General features: G+C 59.4%; 4 protein-coding genes across 14 annotated transcripts in view; 2 read left to right on the top strand and 2 right to left on the bottom strand.

The window, feature by feature from the left end:
- The window catches only part of ZC3H18 (zinc finger CCCH-type containing 18), a 49263-nt gene extending 45569 nt beyond the window's left edge, over positions 1-3694 (top strand). For all 11 annotated transcript variants that reach the window (XM_082063129.1, XM_082063128.1, XM_082063126.1 and 8 more), the window contains 2 exons: positions 556-652; positions 2765-3694. In XM_082063129.1, the coding sequence (XP_081919255.1) occupies positions 556-652; positions 2765-2963 (296 nt within the window). In that variant the 3' untranslated portion in view covers positions 2964-3694. The remainder of the gene's footprint in view (positions 1-555; positions 653-2764) is intronic.
- A 921-nt stretch (positions 3695-4615) lies between these two features.
- IL17C (interleukin 17C) lies at positions 4616-7635 on the top strand (the record flags this gene model as incomplete). The annotated part of the gene is made up of 3 exons (XM_082062946.1): positions 4616-4660; positions 6530-6855; positions 7207-7635. 3 exons carry the CDS (start codon positions 4616-4618, stop codon positions 7454-7456), a joined length of 621 nt encoding a protein of 206 aa, XP_081919072.1. The 3' UTR covers positions 7457-7635.
- Positions 7636-8610: 975 nt separating this feature from the next.
- Positions 8611-11113, bottom strand: CYBA (cytochrome b-245 alpha chain). Its single transcript, XM_082062665.1, has 6 exons — positions 10937-11113; positions 10171-10240; positions 9902-9976; positions 9643-9726; positions 9486-9567; positions 8611-9399 (listed from the first exon to the last, which is right to left on the bottom strand). Exons 1-6 carry the CDS (start codon positions 10992-10994, stop codon positions 9217-9219), a joined length of 552 nt encoding a protein of 183 aa, XP_081918791.1. The 5' UTR covers positions 10995-11113; the 3' UTR covers positions 8611-9216.
- A 505-nt stretch (positions 11114-11618) lies between these two features.
- MVD (mevalonate diphosphate decarboxylase) lies at positions 11619-14823 on the bottom strand. Its single transcript, XM_082062650.1, has 10 exons — positions 14679-14823; positions 13940-14010; positions 13735-13849; positions 13508-13654; positions 13237-13436; positions 13065-13139; positions 12690-12908; positions 12494-12609; positions 12303-12411; positions 11619-11892 (listed from the first exon to the last, which is right to left on the bottom strand). Exons 1-10 carry the CDS (start codon positions 14746-14748, stop codon positions 11812-11814), a joined length of 1203 nt encoding a protein of 400 aa, XP_081918776.1. The 5' UTR covers positions 14749-14823; the 3' UTR covers positions 11619-11811.
- Positions 14824-15985: the final 1162 nt, after the last annotated feature.

The following is a 15985-nucleotide window of genomic DNA, read 5'->3' as shown; positions in this document are numbered from 1 at the left end:
GCACGTTATAAAACGTTTTTAAGCAATGGCAAATGGGACAGAAGCCCTGAAGGCAACTCAGTCTCACCTCCCAGTGGCAGTGTCTCCTTGGCTGAATTGGGACTCAGCAGGAGGCACCTGCGCTCTGGTGTCCCGGCACAAATCAGAGAATCACAGGATGGTTTGTGTTGAAGGGACCTTCAAAGCCCATCCAGTGCCACCCGTGCCATGAGCAGGGGCATCTTCACCAGCTCAGGTTGCTCAGAGCCCCATCCAGCCTGGCCTGGGATGTCTCCAGGGATGGTTCATCCACCACCTCTCTGGCCAACCTGGGCCAGGCTCTCACCACCCTCAGGAGCAACAATTTCTTCCTCATGTCCAGCCTGAATCTCCCCTCCTTTGGTTTGATGAGCCTTTCTGAAAACAGGGTGCACAACAGTAGATACGTTTTCTGGTTGCTGCTGGACTTGGCTTTTTGCTGCAGGATCTGGTCAGTCTGAAGAGAAAGTCCTGATGCTGCTGAGCCAGTGTGATGGGCGATGAGTGAGAATGTCTCACCTCTTATTCTCCCGACAGGTTCTCGTGACAGAAAGGCAACTGGGAGACTCTCTTCACCCAAACAAGAGCGACAGAGGGGCCAGAACCCAAAACCTTCTCCTGCGCAGACAGACAGGTTAGTGTCTGCTTGTTCTGCTGGGTCTCTTGTCGGCCAGGCTGGGGCTCACAATTCTCCAACGGTTCAGTCCCTCCTGCCAGGGCTCTGGCTGTAATTTCCAGTTGCCATGGAGGCCCAGCAAGAGGAAGGACGCGAAGCTCCTTGGACAGGAGCCAGAGGTGATCAGGGCTTCACACGGAAGCCACCGACTAAACTGTTCCAGCTCAGAAATGAGCAGGAGCCTTGGGGGGGGTTTCTTGAGGTCAGTCCCAGCAAGAGAATCTAACTGGGTTAGGCGCAGGCTCACTCATGCCAGCGCCTCTGCCTCTCGTTAGTGCTGTGTAGTGCTAATGAGAAAGAAAATACACCCCTTCACCTGCTGCTGAGGTCCTTGTGGCACCTGCTTTGGGTTCCCTTTTGTAGCCTAATGTACCCTCAGCTGCTCGCTGTGCTGGTGTGAGATGTTAAAACATGACCCCTGCGTGGTGACCAGCCCTGGCTTTACACCTTTCCGTCCCCTCTGGTGACAGGTGACCAGCTCACAGCTGGTTTCTTGGTAGCCCGTAGCCACCACTGTGCTGGGAATGATCCCGTTGCAGAACTGGATGTGTGGCTCCGGGGACCTGGGCTGGGCTCAGCTCAGAGCCAGCTGGCTCAAGGCTTGTGCAGCACACCTAAGGCCTCTGCCGTCCTCCTCGCCCGCAGCCAGCCGGTGCTGCTTCGCATGTCTCTGGTGTCATCTGCCCCAGGATCTCCAGGAGCAAACAAACAGCCCTGTCCTGCATCCCTTGGCCAGCCAGACTCGTGTCATCCCCTCCCCTCAGCCCGGGGCACGAGCAAGCCTCTATTTCTGTGTGTCATTGTGTTCCCAAACCAAACCTGAGCCCCGGCGGCCACAGCCCTGTCCTTCCTCAGCCCTCAGGTCCTGTTTTCTAGCAGCAAAGAGGAACCTCAGCCTTCCCAGGCCATTGGTGGTGACCACATCCCTGGTTCTTGACCCTCCTCTGCTTGCTGCTGTGTGGGTCAGTGGGGTCACTGGTGGGTCTGAGGTGCCACAACCACCCCGGGGTGGGTAAGGACACGCCGGGTTTCTCTAGGGCAGCTGAACGGTGAGTCTGTGTCCCGTTTGGAGCTCCCGGAGGCTGCGTGAGCATCAGCCAGCTTCTCTTGAGCGTGGTACAGAAGGGTGCAGGTGGCAGCAGCAGAGGGGACAGTGACTCCCACCGCTGCCATCTGCAGCAGTGGCACAGCTTTACCAAGCAGTACGAGTCATTAGAAAGTGAGTGCTAGATTTAGGTTATGGTTGGACTTGATTTTAAGGGTCTCTTCCAACCAATATGATGCTATGAATATGATTCTAAAGCAGCGGTTGGGGCTCACACTGCGCCTTTGGTGCGTTACCGAGCTGGCAGCGCTGCAAACCCCAGCAGGATCGTGCCACTGCTCCACTCCCTGGTCCTGTCGTCGTGTCCCACTGTAAGAAGCGGTGACCTGTGCTGGGAAGAGCCACTGGCTGCTTTTCTCCAGCCCCGGTCGCAGCCAGTAAAAGCCACTACAGCCAGCAATGGGGACCGGTGGCTCTTGTCCTCCCTGTGCAAGGCCAGCAGTGTCCCCCGGCTTTGCTTTGCTCTTGCAGCAATGGCTTCGACTGCAGCAGAGCAACATTGGCACAGAATTGGAGCTCGGCGCTGCGTGTTTGTGAGCTCCCCGCAACCGCTGGATCCTCACTGGGACACTTGGAGCAGGATTTGAGAGCTGGGGGGTTCAGAGCTGCCCTGCACTTACCTGTGACACTGTCCCCTCATTGCTCATGTGATGGAGCACTCCCTTGCATGTCCCCACAGCAGCTGGCACAGCCCTTGGGGTCACTATCATGGTAGCACCAGCTTTAAATCTCAACATCCTGTGGCACCAAGTTTAAAATTCTCCCCAGAGCAAATTATTTATTTTATTTTATTTTACTGTTTCAGCCAGTTTTCCAACCACAGACCTTGCACCTTGCCCCTGTTTTTCCCCACTGGCGCTCAGAGTGACGTTTTCTGCCAGAGCACGTGCCGAAGGGGTTTGTTTCCGGCGAGCACCATCTCACCACCCTCTCCTCTCCTCTCCTCTCCTCTCTCTCCCTGCCAGGAAGCGCCAGCTCTCACCACAGTCCAAGAGCTCCAGCAAAGTCACGAGCGTCCCGGGCAAAGTGGCCGAGCCGGGTCCCGCGGGCGCCAAGGCGGGCAAGTCCAGCACCCTGTCGCGCCGGGAGGAGCTCCTGAAGCAGCTGAAGGCGGTGGAAGACGCCATCGCTCGCAAACGGGCCAAAATCCCGGGAAAAGTATAGTGGGGAGAGCGTCGCTCTGCCCCTTAGTGACTCTTCATGTTTTTATAAATAGCGTACAAGCGGCCACTTTGGGATTTTGCAGTTCTGTCTTATTTTGGCTGCGATTCTTTTTAAGGAAAACAAAACAAAACAAAATAAACCAACCCACACACACACACACACAAAAATTAAATGTTGAAGTTTTGTCAGCTGAGAAGCCCCTGAGGACTCGCTCCGGCTCCCGAAGGGCGAGCGGGGCCCGTCCCCGGCTCTGCCGGCGCCGGTTCCGTGTGAATCCTGCACCGAGGACTCCAGCCCTGTCGGATGCTCTCGCGCTCCCTCTTTCTCTCCTCTCCTCTTTGCTAGCCTCGAGTTGTATTCTCCTAGTTAGCCCCGCTGTGTGTTGAGTGTCTTCAGCGATGCAGTTCCATATACTGTGTAACGAAAGAGCCGAAAACTGCTGTGAACTACTGGCGACATCACCTTCTCCCCCTGCCCTCCCGCCCCAGGAGCAAAAATATATATATATTCTTGACTAAAGTCTGATTGGGAAAATGACCTGTCTTTTATTTGAAGCATTGGATTGTTTGAGTTGATTTAAAGGAGCCCTGAAGGTGTTGTGGGGATGTCGGTCTGACAAGGAGGGTCCTTTTTTTCCTTTTTTTTTGGTTTTTTGTTTTGTTTTTTGTTTTTTGTTTTTTTTTTTTTTTTTTGCGGGATCTCCCTGAAATAAAGTATTTTGATAACCAGTTCTTCCTTTTGCTGCTGTTCTCTGCTTGCTCCCATCTTCCCTCTCACATTCCTGGGGTGAGGAGCCTGTTCCCCCCCATCTTTGGAGTGTTCAGTTTGTTTTTTTTACTGGAGTGGTGGGATTTGCACCCATTTTGGTGGTGACTTGATGCAGCAGGAAAAATAAAGTGTAGCTGTACCTGGTCCTGCAGCCATGCAGAACTGCTTTCCCACATTCCCCCTCCCACCAGTGCTGTGCTTCCCGCTGTACTGGGACAACTGGGCTGCTATGACCCAGCAGCATTTCCCTGCATGCCAAAGGTGTTGGGCGCTGGTGCTGCAGTCCCGGTGAGGCTTTGGCAGGGAGCACCGGTGAGCCCGAATGTGTCTTTGCTGTGTGGGATAGAGAGCAGAGGAGGGGAAATATAATAAATAAAATATAAGAAATGGTAAATAAAAGAAAATTAAATAGTTAAATAATGGTTGAATTGATAATTAAAATCTTAAATTTAAATGAATAATTAAAGGAAATAATAAGAAAATTAAAAATAACAATAATTAAAATAAGTATATAATAAAAATAAAGTTTAATAAAAGAAATAAAAATCAAATAAATAGAATAACATAACTGAAATAAAATAATTAAGATGAAATTAAAACAATATAAGATGAATAAATATTAACATAAAAATAAGATCAGGATATGAACCTCTGCTCATCCCTGAACCAGCTCCTCTCCTCCCACGCTCTGCTCAGCACCGCGGTCCCATTTTGACCCCATCCTGTGCCCTGGACCGAGGTGATCAGGCAAAACCCGCCAGCCCTTCCAGAGTTGCCTCATTCGGGATTTCTGCTCCGCGGGAATGTGCCGGTGACGGTGACATCACCACGGGGTTTGCGCAACAGGACCTGGCACAGGACACGGGGAGCGCGTCCCTAGGGGCATGGGGGGCTGGGCAGGGGACTCGGAGCACCCCATGCCCACCAAGGTGGGGTCCCCATTCCCCCCCCGCACCCCAGCACTCCATGACCTCAACCGCTTCATCCCACGATGCTCTGACCCACCACCAACATCCCAGCAACCAAACTGGCGCACACCCCGTTCCAGCCAAGCCCCCGCCACCCCCTTTTCCTAATTTTTGGGGGTGTCGGGAGCTGCTCCCCGCGCTGGAAGGCTCGGTGTTGAGGAGGAAGTCGGGCCGGGGCGCGGGGAGGAGGCAGCAGCCGGAGTTTCCAGGTGTGTGTACATCACCTGCCCAGCGCTATATAAAGGCAGCGGCAGCGGCGGCGCAGGCACTCAACCCCGGGGCAGCATTTCGGAAGGGACCCTCCCCTCCCCAAAGCTGTGCTCCCGCAACGCCCACCTGATGGTAATGGGGGTGCAGGGGGACGTTGCTGGGGGTGGGATGGGGAGAATGTGTGAGTATGTGTGTGTATTGGGGGGGGGGGGGGTGAGATGTGTTTGTGGTTTGCGGTGCACACGTGTGTATAAGCACTTGCGGGGTGGAAATGGGGAGATTTATGGGTGCTGCTCTGTGTGTGGATGCAGAGGTAGCAGTGACACACGTGTGTCTGTGCACATCGGGCTGATGGGCACGGAGATGTGTGTGTGCTGCCGGAGGTGCACGTGTATGGGGAGTATAGCGCTCTATACGCGTAAGGACCATCCGGTGTGCGCACGTGTGCCTGGCTCGGTGTGTGCGGCTGGGGGTGTGTCTGTGCACACAGAAGATTAGTTTGGGTGTATGCCGATAATTTAAGTATGTGATTGTGTATGTGTGTGTTTGCATATGTGTGTGATTGCATATATGCATGTCTATATGTGCTGTTACCCCTGGGCATGTAGCTGCACATGTGCTTATACCCTCTGTGTGTGTGTGTATAAAAACATGTACGTGCATGGAAGAGCAGAGTGTGGCATGGCCGTATATATGTGTGCTTGTACATATACACGTGTGCACACCAGTGTTAGAGCGTTAGTCACAAGTGCTGGTGTCTCCGTGGGTGGCTGCGCATGTACCGGTGCTGTGGGTGTCTGTGCTGATAGTGTGCATGTTGGTGCACTCTATGCATGTGCATACAGGTATTGTCTGCTTATATATATATATATATATACACACACACACACACACACACACACATTATATATACACACACACACACACATATACATACATATATATACACATACATATATATATATACACACACACACACACATATGTATGTGTATGTACGGTTATTCTTCTCTGTGTAGCTGTACATGTGTGTCCATGCACATGTGCAAATACACATGTAACATCTTGGGGGGGGGTTGGTGGGGTGTGTGTTTGGATAGACGTGCTGGTACTCTGTATGTGTGTATATTTGTGTATATCTATATATACACATACAAATACATAAAAACATGTATGTAAGTGTGTAAGCGTGTATGTGCATGGAAGAGCAGTGCATGTAGGTGTGCTTGTACTTATACACATGTGCAGAGTGGTACTACAGTCTGTTAGTCACAAGTGCTATTGTCTCCCTGGGTGGATGCTCATGTGCTGGTGCTGTGCGTATCTGTGCTGATAGTGTGTGTGTTTGTGCACTGTGTGTATTCAGGTATTTTCTGGGTTTTTTTAATATATTTATATATATATATATACACACACACACATACATGTATGTGTATGTACAGGCAATCTCTGTGTCTGTATAGCTACATACATATGTGCAGGCACATGTACAACTTTAGGAGGATGGGTGTGTATATAGACGTCTGCTGGTACTCTGTGTATATGTTTGTGTGTTTATGTGTGCATGCCCGTGTGCCCCATCCCCAGCCGCAGCGTCCCCTCTGACCGGCTCTCCCGCAGGGCTGGCTCTCTGCCCTGCTGCTCCTGGCTGCCCTGGCCCCGCGCCCCGGCTTGCGCGTCCCCCCACATCACCCCCACGTGCGCTGCTACAGCGCGGGGGAGCTGGGGGACGGCGAAGCCCCCGCGCAGCTCCTGGGCCGCAGCCTGCGCTGGGACCACTACGTGCCGGTGCAGCTGGTGCCGCAGCTGGAGCGCGTGCAGGAGGCCACCGAGGGCCACCCCCGCCGCCACCGCCGCCACCGCCAGCCTGCCTGCCCCGCGCTGCAGCTCCGCAGCGGCCTGCGCAGCGAGCCCAATGAGCGCTCCATCTCCCCGTGGCGCTACCGGTGAGTGTGTGTCTCCCAGGGCCCCCATCCTGCACTGGCTGCCACGCCGTGCCTCAGTTTCCCCAAGCATCCCTCAAACACCCTTTCGCTGGTTGCTGTGCCATGCCTCAGTTTCCCCAAGCATCCTTCAAACGCCCCTTCTCTGGTTGCTGTTCTGTGCCTCAGATTCCCCAGGCATCCCTCCAACACCCACTCCCGGCTGCCGCACTGTGCCTCAGCTTCCCCAAGCATCCCTCCCACACCTCTTCCCAGGGGCATCCCTGTTACCTGGCACTGTTGATCCCAGCACAGGGGTGACTTGGGGGGCACAGGGTAAGGGGCTCACTGACCGTGTCCCCCCGCAATCCGCAGCATCGATGAGGACGAGAACCGCTACCCGCGCAAGCTGGCCTTCGCCGAGTGCCTGTGCAGCGGCTGCGTGGACGTCAAGACGGGGCGGGAGACGACGTCGCTCAACTCGGTGGCCATCCACCAGACCATGATGGTCCTGCGCCGCAAGCCCTGTCCCCGTCCCGCGGGCCCCGGCCTCGTCACCTTTGAGGTGGACTACATCAGGGTGCCGGTGGGCTGCACCTGCGTCCTGCCCCGCACTGCCCGCTGAGCCCCCCGGCTCCCGTGGAGCCCCGTAGCGTGACTGTGTCACTGCGTCCGCCCCCACCCGTGCTTGTTTTAGAGCACCCACCCACAGCCGGGTGTCCCCTCAACCCATCACTTTCTTATTTATGAGTTATTTATCAGCCTTGCCGCTGGGGTTTGTTTTTTTTTTTTTTAACCCGTATTTATTGCTGATCCCCCCTCTGACCCCCACAAAGGCTGCGACTCGGGGTCCGGCGTCACCCCACGGTGCCCAAGGCCCCCCAGCCAGACCCTGCGAGCACTGTAAGGGGGTTCGCTGGTTATTTATTTTCCCCTAAACCTATTTATTGTTTCCTCTATATGTGCTATTTAACGACGGCAGCAAATAAAGGACGACCCCCCCGGGCATGGTCCTTGCTCTGTTCCCAGCCAGAGCCCGGGGTGACAAAGGGATGGGAACGTGTCCACGGCTGTCCCGTGGGGCAATGCTTGGCAAAGCAGCAGTGCACCCAGTACAACTGGGAGGCAATGGGGAGGGTGGTCCCAGCCCTGGAGGGGGCAGCCCCAGCACCCGTAGCTCCCCACCACTCACTCCTTTCCCACGGCTCTGCCCCCCAGCACCCACGAGCCCAGCGCCACCTGCCGGGGCCACCCCACGTGTCCTGCCAGCATCCACGGGTGCCCTGGGGCGGCTGCACCGCCCATGAGACCGGGGTTCACATGGGGGAGCCCAGAGCAACGGGGTCAAGAATTTGTCACCACCATGCAGCATATGGATGTGACTGTCCCTTGTCCCCCGCATGTCACACCCAGTCACCCTATAGCACCCACGAGTGGGAGTGGGTAGGGAAATTCTCCCACACACTTTCCCTGTTGGGGGGTCACTCCAGGTTTGGGGGCTCCTCTGGGGCGCAACCGGGGCACAGGACCAGCCCTGGGGACAACACACCACTGCACCCACCCCCCCAGCTTCACCCCACTGCCCCTATAGCCCTTGGGGATGTTTCCCTGCCCCGCCCAGGGCAGGAGGGACATGGCCCTGCGGCGGCCACACTCTGCTCCAGCCCAGCTTCAGCTGCACCACAGGGTTTGCCCGTAATCGCACTGTTTATCCTTAAAACCCCCACACGTGGCCCCAGCAGCTGCAGTCCCCCAGGGGAGCAGAAGAAGGGGAACTGGCAGTTTTCCCACCTTTTATTGCAACAGCAACCACAGAAGTGACAAGAAACAGCGAGAGCCAGTGCAGGGAGCAGAGCTGCCTGATCCGCCCCCCATCCCCGAGGGGCTGCGGGGCCTGGGGACCTCTTGGGAAGCTGGGAATTCCCTGGAGAACTGGGGTTCCCAAGGGATTTGGGGATCCCCCAGGGGACTTGGTGCTGCTGGGAGAGCTGGGGATCCCCCAGGGAGCTGAGCAGCCCCAGGAGCTGGGAAGCTGAGCATCCTCAGGGATTTGGGGATCCCCCAGAGATGGGGGCATCTTTGGCGATCCAACAGAAGCTGGGGAGCTCCTTGGAACTGGGGATTCCTCAGGGATCCAAGCATCTCTGGGGATTTGGGGATCTCCAGGATTTGGAGATCCCTCAGGGAGCTGGGAACCTCTCAGGGATCTGTGCATCCCCAGGAATTTGGGAATCTCCAGGAACTGGAGATCCAGCAAGGAGCTGAGCACCCCTGGGGATTTGGGGATCCCCAGGATCCAGGCACCCCAGTTTCCTCCCAGTGAACCAGGATGCAGCTGGGAAGCAGGAGCACGAGCAGCACGGCAGCAGCAGGAGGGGCCCCATGTTACTCAGCCTCGATGGGGATGGGGTTCACCTGCCCCCCCACCTCTGCCGGCTGCTTCTTGCGGGTATCAGCAGGGGGCCGGGGCGGGGGGTTGCTGGGGGGCTGCTTGATGGTGTCCCCAACATGTGGCCGTTCCTGGGTCTTCTGCTCGATGGGTCTCCACTCCTCCCCACGCACCGCCGCCTGCGAAGCCACGGGGGTGGGCATGGGGGGCCCTTTTCCCCAGCCCCCCCAAAAAACACCCCCCCGCGAAGCCACTCTACGCTCACCAGCAGGTAGATGCCGCTGGCGATGCCCAAGCAGACGGTGCCCAGGATGGTGGAGAGGAGGAAACCGGCAGGGACGGCCAGGCTGTGTGAGAGATTGGGGGCTTAGGGGGGCCCCAGGGAGGGCTGTACCCCAGCCTCGACCCCACGCCCCACTTACGCAGCGTGCAGGATGGCGCGGATGTAGTAATTCCTTGTGAGGGGCCCAAACACCTTCACCACTGCCGTCAGGTACTTCTGGCCGCTGCAGAGCAACACTGGGGGGGTCAGAGGGACCAGTCCCCACCCTGGGGGCACCGTGCTGTCCCCCGCAAGGGAACCCATCCAGCTCTGCTCCCAGCCCTGGTGCCATGTCCCTGTGGCTGGGGGGTATCAGGACCCCCAGTTCTGGGGGTGTCAGGGGGGCACACACCACTTACCACCTCTCCATGGTCGAGCCCTTTTTCCGCTTGCTCCGGGGGTACTCGAGCAGGCAGACCAAAACACCTGCTGCGCTGAGGTGGGGGTCAAGGAAAGAGGCGCTCGGGGGCAGGGTTAGTGCAAAAAAAGGGCTGTTTGGGGCAGGGAAAGAGTGATTTGGGCCCAGAGTGGAGAGGAGGATGGTGCGTCCCCCCGTCCATGTCTCCCACTCCAATCAGGGCAGGTTTTTCCTGCAGCCCAGCCCCGGGCATCCTCCCCGTAAGGATACATGGCGTACGCCGCGAAGTACCAGCCCTTGAACTGCCCCGCCACGGCCACGATCCCGCCCGTCAGCATGACTGCGGGGACACAGCGGGGCTGGGAGGGGCCTGCCTGGGGACACAGCCCCCCAAACCCGGAACACAAACCCCCAGCTTGGGATACAACCCCAATACGCGGGATGCTGGGGGGATGCTGTGTGCGTGACCCACAGGGAAGTGACCTGAGGGGCTCCAGGGTGCGGGGCTCGCGGGGGGAGGATTTTGTCCCCGTGGCCACATGTCGCCTTCACCCACGAGCTTTGCGCCCTTCTGGCTGCCCTGAGTGGGCAGGAAAGCCGGGGAGAGGGAGAGGAGGGAGGAGATGGAGGGGAGGGAGGGAGGGGAAGGAAGGGAAGGAGGAGAAGCGGAGGGAGGGGAGACTCTTGCCCTGCGCATCCCCAGCGGGACCGGGACTTCCCGATCGTCCCCGGCGCCTCCAGTTTGCGCCATCCCGGAAGCCCCCGTCGCCCCCCGGTTGCCGGGACCAGGTCCCCCCGGTGCTGCCGCCCTCCTGAGTGGGGCCGTACCCTTTTGTCCCCTCGGGGCTCAGCCCCCCAAGCCCCTCCCGGAGCCGGGTTGCCCATCCCGCTGGGCGCTCAACTTCCCCCCGGTGCGGGGACACCCACAGCCGGGGGGGCCCGGAGGGGGTCCTGCGGGGGGCGGGGGCACTCGGGACCCCCGGCAGCAGCCAGGTCCTGCCCCTGCACCCCCCTGACCCGCACCCCCGGCACTCACTGAGCCCGGCCGCCAGCGCCTGCTCGTTCGCCCACATAGCCCATTCGATCTGCCCCATGGCTCGTCCCGGTCCCGTTCGGTTCCGTTCCGCTCGTCCGGACCCGGAAGGCGGATGCGCCGCTACAGTGTAACCCAGCCACTTTCGCCCGAGGCCACGCCCATTCCCCGCAGACCACGCCCTAAATCCTCAGGCCACGCCCATTTTCCGTAGGCCGTGCCCTTATTCCACGTGCCACGCCCCTCCTTTTTTGCAGATCACGCCCCCTAGCCAACAGGCCACGCCCCCCGCGGGGACCCGCCCCAGATCCTCCCCAAAGAGACACCGCACCAGCCCCTGGGGATGCAGATGGGAGCAGGGGCTGTGGGGGAACAGGACCAGCCCTGCAGGGGACACGGGGGGACAGGAGCCACGTGGGGGAACAGGAGCAGTCCCAGCAAGGACAACTGAGGGGATAGGGGACACAAGCATCTCCAGAGGGGACAGGGGCTGTGCAGGAGGACAGGGGTGTCTGGAGTGATGTGGGACAGGATCGGTCCCAGCAGGTACATCTGGGGTGACAGGCGACAGGATCAGCCCCAGCAGAGCCATGCACAGCTGTCCCCTGCCCCCCACCCTGCAGCCAGCACTGCCCACTCGCCCCCCCAACACCACCCACAGAGCCCAGACACCTCAAAACAGCACTGCAGCCAGAAAACCTCTATTTCCTTACAAAAGAGTAAAAACCAGCCCTGGAGGGGTCACAACCCACCCCAGGACTGGGGACAACTTAGCACCGAGCCAGACTCAGCACCCCAAGCCCTCCAGGTGGCACTGGCAGAGCCCCCCGGTACATCACAGCTGTCCCTGGCGATGTCCGTGGCGATGTCCCCGGAGCTCAGGCGCTGCAGCGGGGCAGCCCATCCGCTCCCAGGAGGTGCTGGCTGGGGTCATCCAGGAGCTGGGGACCGGGGCCGGGCTGGGGGACAGCAGAGAGGGTTAGGGGCACCAGGGACCCCCCACTGGGGGCTGTGGGACAGCTCTGGGCTCCCCAGACACCAAAAGGCCACCCCATGGGTCATGGCAGTGGGAATACGTCTAGGGACGGGGTCCTGCACACCCCTGGGGACAGTGATGGTGTCCCACAGACCCCACCAGGGATGGGAGGCCATGAACATCCCTGGGTCAGGGATAGGGTCCTACAAACCCCCCAGGGATGGTGACAGGGTCCTGCATACCCCTGGGGACTGGAACAGGGTCTCAGGTACCCACCCTGGGGATGGGGACAGGGATGGGGGTCCATGCACACCCCTGGGGATGGGGTCCCACACACCCCCTGGGGACACTGATGGGGCCTCCCTGCCACACGTCTCCCCATAGCTCCCCTACCTGGGTGTGCAGGATGTACCGAATGGCCCCTGGCACCGGCTCCGTCACAACAGCCGCCAGCAGCTCCTCCGGCAGTGAGGCTGAGCCCACAGGCAGTCCCCGCAGGAACCTGCAGCATGGCCAAGCACTCAGTCCCCAGCCACCCCCAGCCACCCCGTTCCCCCCCAAATAAGAGATGCCATCGTCCTTACTGGTCCCCGTTGGTGGCGGGGGGGAAGCTGCGTTTCACCACCTCCACAAACTCAGCCACAGTGTCGGCCAGCGTGAAGATGACGGCGTTGGGGCCGGCGTCGAAGGTGTAGGCAACCTGTGGTGGAATGTGGAGGGGACACAGTGACCTGGTTGGGGACCACAGCAAAGCGGGAGCTGCGCGGGGCCGGCCGGTACCTTGGTGCGGCCATGGTGGGCATTGAAGCGGTGCGCCAGGGCGATGATGTGCCGCGAGGTGTCATTGAGGTAGAAGATGGGGGGGAAGGTGTCAAGGCAGGTGGCGTGGAATTGGTTGCTGTCCTTCATGGTGAGCTGCCCGAAGCCCTCGAAGTCCCGCTCACGGATGTGCCGCATCATCAGCTCCAGGCGCTCCGGTACCACCACCTCTGCTCGATGCTGCCGCAGCCAGAGGGTCACGGTCACCCCCATTCAAGGACACTCACGGCACCATGAGCCTTTGGGCTTTGCTTGAGTGGCATTGCAGGCGCAGTCCCCCGGCATGAAGAGAAGTCCCCAACTAAGGGAAATGGGACCCCAAACCCTGCACCATACCTTCAGCAAGGGGCTGGTGTCCACGCTGGTCTGCATCCCTGCCGTGCTGCCCACCGGCTTCTTCTCCCCGCTGACCTGGGGGGAGCACAGACAGTGGGACACAAACCCCCTGCACCATCCCCCCAAACCCCACCCAGCCAGCAGGTACAGCCATATCCTCCAGCCCCCTCACCACCATGACGAGGACCCTGAGCTCCGGCCAGTGCGTTTCAGGGGCCACTTGCAGGGCCAGGCTGTCCCTGCCGTCTGGCCGCTCGCCCCGCTGCCACTGCACGAAGCCCCCGAGCATGCTGCGGCAGGCGCTGCCCGAGCCGCGCCGCGCCACCTCCGACAGCTCGCCCTCCACGCCGTACAGCCGCGCCAGCGCCGACACTGCAGGGACGGCACGGGGTCAAGGGGGGACACCCCATCACCACCACCCCCCCACGTCCCCGCTCACCCACCCAGGCAGGCGTAGCCGGCGGCGGAGGACGCCAAACCAGCAGCGGTGGGAAAGTTGTTCTCGGTGGCAATGTGGACTTTGTAGGAGAGGCTGAGCGGGCCCACGTCCTCGGCGCTGCCGCCTCGGCGCTTGCGGGCCAGGCGCTGCACTGTGGGGGAACAGGTGCGGGTTTGGTACGGGGGACAACCCTCCCAGTCCTGGGGGGTGCCCATGGGGGGGGACACTCACCCTCCCGCAGGCAGGCCTGCAGCCGGGGGTGCCCCATGTCAGCCTCCTCCCCATTCAGCCACAGCCGGTCCTCCGTGAAGTCCCGGCTGGCGGCAGCTGTGGTGGTGGTCTTCAGCTGTGGGGAGAGTTGGGGTGAGTATGGAGGGCTGGGGGGGGGCAGGAGTGGGGCAGAGGGGCCTGACCCTGACCTTGACCCCACACCAACCTGGTCCTGGTGCAGCGTCACACTCAGGGAGGAGTTGATGGGCAGGATCAGGTCATTGTCACGCTTGCCCCCTGTGAGAGAGAGAACACGGCATGGCATGGCTTCGTACGGCACTGCTCGGCACAGCACGCCACAGCTCGTCAGAGGTGTTGGGTATCTGAAGCGCTCATTTTGTTTACGAATAAGCTGAGCTACTGCAGCTATAATCAATATTTTCAGTATTTGTGCCCAGGGTGGTTGAGGAGGGTGTTGGTTCCCAAGGAACAAGTGACAGGACAAGAGTAAAAGGCATCAAGTTGTGCCAGGGGAGGTTGATGTTGGATCTTGGGAACAATTTCTCCCCAAAAAAGGGCTGTTGGGCATTGGAACAGGCTGCCCCGGGCAGCGGCGGAGTCACCATCCCTGGAGGGTTGGAGAGAGCAGCGATGAGGTTCTCAGGGACGTGGGTCAGTCCGGGGGCTGGGTTATGGTTGGACTCGATCTCAAAGGCCCTTTCCAACTAAAACGATTCTCTGATTCTGTGACATTTTGTTTTAGCATGGCACAGCTTGGCACGGCCCTCACGGCATCTCTGCCCGTTCCCACCCCGGGCAGGTCCAAGCCCCGTCCCCACACCCCGTTCCGGGGGTCTCCGCCCCGCCTGGCCCTGCGCCTGCGCCCGGGGGTCCCGCAGCACCGAGGGAGCGTCCCGGCCGCCGGGAGAGCCGCCGCCACCCGCCCGCGGGCCGCCGGGACTCACAGTACTTGATGACAGCGATGTTGACCGGGGCCGTGCAGGTGACCATGGCGAGCGCCCGCTCCTCCGCCATCGCGCTGCTGCCGCCACTCCCGGGGCTCCCGGCAAAGTGCGAGCAGCCTCAAGCCCCGCCCCCGCGCCATGCAAGTGGCCGTCACCTGTGGCAAGCTGCCGCCTCGCCATTGGTCGGCGCAGCAGCACCCGGCCCACGGTGTCCAATGGCAGCGATCGGACCACAGAGGGGCCCCGCCCTGCCCCGCCCCTGCCGGCGCTGGGACGGGCTTGCGAGGCTGCCATCTTGGAGTCGGGCAGGAGTTGCGCATGCGCTGTTGTGCCGAGCCCGGAGTCCGGGCTCTCGCAGTCCTTACCAGTGCTCCCAGTGCTTCGGCAGTGCCCTGTTCCCAACACCCCCAGCGCTCCAGTGTTACCCCAGTGCTCCCTGTGCCCTCAGAAACCCCAGTTTTCCCAATGCACCAGTGCTTCCAGTTACCCCAGCACCACCTCAGTGCTCCAGTGGAGTTGTTTTGGTTTTTTTTCCCAGTAGCAAGGCTGCGTTTTGCGGTCGGAATGAGACGAGCGCAAGGACACGCCAATATCCTGGCTATTGCCAGGGAAACCGCGGACAGTTTTTCCACTTTCCAGCTGCAGGTGCACATGGAAGCTGGGAGGAAGCACAACAGGACAGCACCGACACCCATGGCCAGGCTGGACCGTTCACCTCATGCTCTGTCTGTAGCTGGAACTGGCCTTTTGTATTTACTCTTTTTCCAGCATCGGCTGTTTGATGATGATGATAATAATAATAATAACAACAACCACTGCACGGTTATTTTCCCCAGGATCAGCCATACAGGACTGGTGTTGGTGCCTGCTGCTTGGGAGCGGGCTGGGCATCAGTTTCCAGGTTGGTGAGCGATTGCATCACATATCCCTCGCTCTGTATATTCTTTTGTTATTATTGTTATAACTTCCTTGCCTGTTCTGTTAAACTGTTTTTATCCCACCCCATGGGTTTTACCTTATTTTTCCCTGAGTCTCCTCCCCATCCCACCAGCGATTAAGTGAGTGGCTGCGTGGTCCTAGTTGTGGGCTGGGGTTAAACCAGAGGTGACAGGCCAGCACCAGGACAAGGGTGGACCCCTGGACCCCTTTGAGGGGACACCAGTGGCTGCCCCAGGGAGGGGGACACAGATGCAGCCTGTGTCCCTGAGGAACCCCAACGGCCTCGCAGGGGCTCGGAGCCAGGACACCCCAAGGGACACCCGCTGTGGTCCCCTGGCCAGCACCCGAGGCAGGGCCGAGGGCCGAGG

Source organism: Streptopelia decaocto (genome assembly GCF_964273445.1).
Source record: "Streptopelia decaocto genome assembly, chromosome: 11".
Lineage (NCBI taxonomy): Eukaryota > Metazoa > Chordata > Aves > Columbiformes > Columbidae > Streptopelia > Streptopelia decaocto.
The sequence above is the reverse complement of the archived record's forward strand: the minus strand, read 5'-3'. Positions and strand labels throughout refer to the sequence as shown.

Excerpts from the sequence above, each read along its gene's own strand:
- MVD (XM_082062650.1), bottom strand. The coding sequence starts at position 14,748 with ATGGCGGAGGAGCGGGCGCTCGCCATGGTCACCTGCACGGCCCCGGTC. Across the intron at positions 13,437-13,507 it reads CGCCGGCTACGCCTGCCTGG|TGTCGGCGCTGGCGCGGCTG; the intron begins GTGGGTGAGCGG and ends CCGTCCCTGCAG. Across the intron at positions 13,140-13,236 it reads TCAGGGTCCTCGTCATGGTG|GTCAGCGGGGAGAAGAAGCC; the intron begins GTGAGGGGGCTG and ends TGCTCCCCCCAG.
- CYBA (XM_082062665.1), bottom strand. The coding sequence starts at position 10,994 with ATGGGGCAGATCGAATGGGCTATGTGGGCGAACGAGCAGGCGCTGGCG. Across the intron at positions 9,568-9,642 it reads CGCGCCATCCTGCACGCTGC|CCTGGCCGTCCCTGCCGGTT; the intron begins GTAAGTGGGGCG and ends TCTCTCACACAG. Across the intron at positions 9,400-9,485 it reads CCAGCGGCATCTACCTGCTG|GCGGCGGTGCGTGGGGAGGA; the intron begins GTGAGCGTAGAG and ends GTGGCTTCGCAG.